The 5010-nt window shown below is 41.0% G+C and overlaps 1 protein-coding gene across 1 annotated transcript in view; it reads right to left on the reverse strand.

Moving 5' to 3' along the window:
- Window positions 1-250: 250 nt before the first annotated feature.
- The window catches only part of CA12 (carbonic anhydrase XII), a gene marked incomplete at its 3' end in the record, with an annotated part of 13950 nt that continues 9190 nt past the window's right edge, over window positions 251-5010 (reverse strand). Inside the window, exons 3-5 of the mRNA XM_008947462.1 lie at window positions 4415-4594; window positions 2037-2179; window positions 251-346 (exon numbers count right to left, since the gene is read on the reverse strand). Of these exons, the coding sequence (XP_008945710.1) occupies window positions 251-346; window positions 2037-2179; window positions 4415-4594 (419 nt within the window). The remainder of the gene's footprint in view (window positions 347-2036; window positions 2180-4414; window positions 4595-5010) is intronic.

The following is a 5010-nucleotide window of genomic DNA, read 5'->3' on the forward strand; positions in this document are numbered from 1 at the left end:
GCAGCCCTGACCCCAAACCATGGCAAAGAAGAAAGGTAGAACTTTTATTCAGCCACAGCATTGTTAAATAATCTAGGTAATTTTGCATATTAAGGATTTCGACTTAATGATTGAAAACATGTTCTTAACAACAACAAAAACCCAACAAAAAACAACCAACCAACCAACAACAACAACAAAAACCCAAACACCAAAAACAAACACAAACAAACAAACAAACACAAAAACCCAAACATGTCCTGCATCCTACCTCGAGAAGAATAGCCAAAACTGCCAGTCCATCTCCTTTGTCCATTGCTGCTGTTATATCTGGATATTTCTCAGAGTTATAATGTACAATATGCAGCTACAAAGAATGAGATACTTCATTATGGTAGCATCTAGGGCATGCTCACATTTTTGTTTCACAGCTAAAAAGGATCATCCACCACAGGCTAAGTCAATAAACTGGGAGCCTTCAGTGATTTCTGGGTGTGGAGGTAAGATCTGTTTAGAGAAAAGCAGAAGGTCCTGGAACTCCCGCTCCCAGCCGCAGCATAGCTGAGTTATGCACCCTCCTCTGCATAGCGGGGAGTGGGGGAAGAGGATCAGTCACTTCAGCTTCAAGGCATCTTGACTGTAGAACTAGTAAATTTTTCTGAAGAAGTGACACCTTAGCACTCTTGGGGTTCTCTGATGTTTAACATGCAAAACCCAGTGTTAAATGTAACTAGAGAAGAAGCAGCTTCCTAAAGTGCTGTTACACAAGCAAATTATGCATTTCAGGTTAAGTATCTGATGGGTACTGCATTTTGAAATCCATTCCCAAATCCATTATTTAGGATTAGAACAGATAATAAATAGTTCTTCGTTGGATAGAAGAAGGTGAGTAAATATTGACAGGGAAGCAATGTTGTGCAGCTAAAAGATATATCTGGTTTACAGATAAGAACCAAGATTTCAAATATCTAGTGGTTTGCTTGAAATTACTCAAGTGACCCAGTGCTAGCCCTGAGTATAGAATCTAAATGCCAACTCCCTGACTTGTGGCATATTTGTGAAAGTACCTTGGATTCCATCCTTTTTTGCAGTGCACAATTATTTTTTTTAGTACATATCCACAAATATTTGGAATAGAACCCTGAAGCTTTTTACAGTCATATACCCAAGATAAAGATCCCACATTGAAACAATGGGACCTGCCCAACCTTCTTTGTTTCTTTCCCTGATTGTCCTGGTTTGGGGTAAATAGAGCTGGTTCTGCTCAATGATTTTACTTTTTAGCTAAAGCTCTTGTAATTAACTGCTCTGTCTGAATTTAGCAGTGTTTTCATAAACTGTCTGGTTTCAACAGTGATAAGACTTCATGTTTAGAGTTGCTGCCAGGGATTAGTAAGCAGACCAAGGCCACTGCTAAGCTTCTATCCCACACAGAGGGGGGCAGAGAGCACCCCACACCTGCAGGGAGGAGCAGGCAGAATAACTGACCCCAAGATTCACCAGTGGGATGTTCCATCCCACAGCCGGCATAACCAGTAAGAGCTGAAGGACAGGAAGGGGCAAGGCCTTCTGCCACCCCTTCCTGTGCTCTCTTCTGTCTTCTGCTGCTGGACGGGCTGCTTCTGCTGCAGTGGATGGCATCCGAGGAGGACTTCATCCATACTGCCTTTGATCCCGAGCCCTGCGTTTCTGAACCGAGTTCCAGAACTGACTGCCAGAATCCGTCGGCTGAACCCAGTCTGTAGCTGAGTCCAGCCTGGGACCCTTCCCTGGGGGCTGCTCCCCAGCTGGGGGTGACGGTGACGTATTGCCATCGGGGGGGAGTTGGGTTCGGTACTAACTGTGTATATATTCGTGCATAGTCTATTTTATTGTCATTATTACTATTATTATTACTGGGAGTATTAAAGCTCTTTTCTAATCAACAAATCTCTCTCCCTTATTCCCTTTCTCTTTCACTTTCAAGAGTGGAGGGTGAGTGTTAACAGAGAGTGTCTGTTACGGTTCTGGGGGCTGCCCTGACCCCAAACCACAGCACTGATCCAAGCTAGTCTTACCTCTGCTGCAAAATGCTTCCCACTGACTGTGTGCTCTGAGCCTTCTGACTTGTTGCTGTTTCCCCAGTGTAGGTGAAGCTGAGATGCAGTGTATTCAAATGGGAGGTTTCTGATGTACATAGTAGGCAACAGGTACATTTTCACTGTAAGCAGACCAAAACCAGATGGGAGCAAATGATACCAGAATTTTCAAGCACAGGGCAGATAAAAATACTGTGTCGAAGTACATTACGTATGGAACATGAACAAAGCAGATTCTTAAATCTATCTCAGTCTGTGGTAGGAATCAAACACTTTAGTTGTTTTTAACACTTTCTAGGTAATTCAGAAGAATCTAGAATATATCTTTTCTATTTTCTTAAACTAAAGAAATTGAATGTGAGGACCGTTGCTAATGGATATCTTTATTCTCCCTGAAGAATGCAAAATTATTGACAGTTATTGACATGTTGAAGCAAATCTTAAGCTCACATGTCTTTTTTCAATCTCCTTATAAGGGTTGAAAATGGCTTAACAAATGAATATATCTCATGGTATTTTTAAATGTGTGTTATGCTGAATTCCTCTGGCTCTTCTTTTAGGAACATGCGGCAAAACCAAACAAACTTCCCACCCTCCCCAGCCCCTCTAAAACCAGAGCATTGATGACAAGCAGCAAGATACCCACAGGCCTTAATAACTAGCATCTCCTCTTCTGACATGCTGAAGGAAGACTTTTGTATGTATCCTTTACCCTCCCTCCTGCTCACTAATGCTTTCCAGTGTAGAAGACAGGCTGGTTTGTTTGTTTTGTTTTGTTTTTAAATAGAATTTACAGTAGTAATTCTTAACTCAGCAGAAACAGAGTTTTTCACTTGAGAAGTTTGGTACTTTATAAAGCAACAGTTTATGTGAAGAACAGACCAATTTCTTTGCAATTTATCTTTATTATTTTCCAATGTGAATACTATTTGCTTCTGGACTGTCCCAGACATGTTTTGCAGGGGAAACAAGGCTCAAAACCCTATTGAAGGAACAGCTAAAAAGCCTCTTCAGAGCTCTACTGTCTAGCTGAAGTTGATAATTGTATCTGGATTAGCTGGCTGGTGAAGCACATTAATTATCTCTAGGAATGGCTGTTACCACAATACTAAACATCCCACTCATTTCCTCTCTAGCCATAAGAGAAGATAGCAGCAGATGGTGTAAAGATCACTCTTTCAGAGGTTAGTTTTTCATTACTCAGAGCAATTAAGGTTTGTATTTGAGTGAAGTTTCTAGAGCGGATTGCATGTCCCCGGTGTTCTTTTTGTCTCCACTTGCTCTCTGGCACTGTTCAAGTCCACAGTGACAATGTTTCCTTCTCTGCCTATTGCTTGTCACATCAGCCTAATACATAGAGCTGTGACAGTACAACCTTTTGCTCAGGACCAAGAAAGGCTCTTAGGAAAAGAAGATTCACAACGAAAGGGTGTTCCAGCCATTCCTAGTCTAAAGTAACCTGGTTTTGATGGAGAAATTTTGATGGATCAAGAGGAAAACAAGGAACCATACCTTAAGAGGCTGGCCCTTAGTGAAGAATGGTGTTATACAGAGCAGGTTTACCCCACTGAAAGATTGAGGGAAAAAAAAGTTTTTTGCATGTCAGGCATCCTTTAACCAAGCATGCCAGAGGAGAGCAGAGGCAGAGGCCATGTTATAGCACATTCTTACTTATGCAATAGAGGAGGTTAAAAAGTGTTTCAGGAAGGAATAAAAAACAGTGGGATTGGTGTTGTATATTGTGTCCATATAGTATGCCTTTACGAAACTGTATCTTCTCTGCTTTTACCTACTGTCCTGACACTTTGATTTAGTACAACAGTGGAGGGCTTGTTTGTACACTACTTCTAATTATTTTCCTGTCTTATCTATCTGTCTTATCTTACACTAAAGAGGTTTGTATCTCAAGTCAAAGGAACAGAATGGTGCTCCTAGTGGTTTTTTTTTCCTCCCCTCACCCCCCCATAATTCAGCTGAGCTATTTTCAATTAGACTGGAATGTAAAGAGACCTATTGCACCCATATTTTATCAGTATATCTCCTTTTAACAGAATCACAAAGTCTGTTTTGGAACACTCCAACCCAAGTAGTAAGAAAAGCTTAAGATTTAATTCTGACATGCCTAGAGTTTATTTAAACACTGTAGTCAATTTGTCTTACTGTGAATCCATTTGTACTGCATACATTCCCAGGTTTCCTTAGTCTGTTCTCGAGATATAGGTATGCTGATGTGAAGGCTTCATCATTACAGCTTAGTTTTATCTGATAGTCAAAGCAGTTCGCCCGTGTAACAAAATAAACATAAGCTCCAGCAGCTCTTTCCTTCACAACTGTTTGCTGTTATTGAGCTCCCTTACCTGAATGGCCATTATTGGTCAACGTAAAATGGTCAGTGGAGGACACATTATAGCCTATGAATTCTAAAGGCAAGAGATCAGAATCATACTGGAGAATATCTTTGTGGAAATCTATTGGTGATTGGAAAACTCCTCCACAAAATGGGTATTTCTTTGGCCAGGCCTTCTCTCCATCAGGACCTGTGTAAATTAACAGAGACACATTTGTCAAGCCTTGACTATGCAATTAATATAAAACATCCCATTTCAGCCTTCACCCAAAATTTGGAAAAGGAGTCTTTTCTGAATTTTAAACTTCTTTTAAAACTGAATTTCGTCTTTCCAGTGTGTCATGAGCTGGAAAAGGGCCAAATACCAACAAAAATCTCACACAGAGACTCTTCACTGCCTCTGGATTTTTTGACAGTCTCAGCTGCTGTTGATGTTACACTCTTAGGGAACTGTGGGCTCGGTAGCTCACCAGGTTAGACCTGCAAGCAGCAACACCACAGCCAGACACAGTACCTCTGACCGTCTTGTGAGCTCACAAGTGTAACAAGAAGAGTTTGGATCAGTGCCAGTATTTGGATTGTTTACTGACATGAATTACTTTCCCT

The sequence above is a fragment of the Merops nubicus genome, unplaced genomic scaffold (assembly GCF_000691845.1).
Source record: "Merops nubicus isolate BGI_N331 unplaced genomic scaffold, ASM69184v1 scaffold41339, whole genome shotgun sequence".
Taxonomy (NCBI): Eukaryota; Metazoa; Chordata; class Aves; order Coraciiformes; family Meropidae; genus Merops; species Merops nubicus.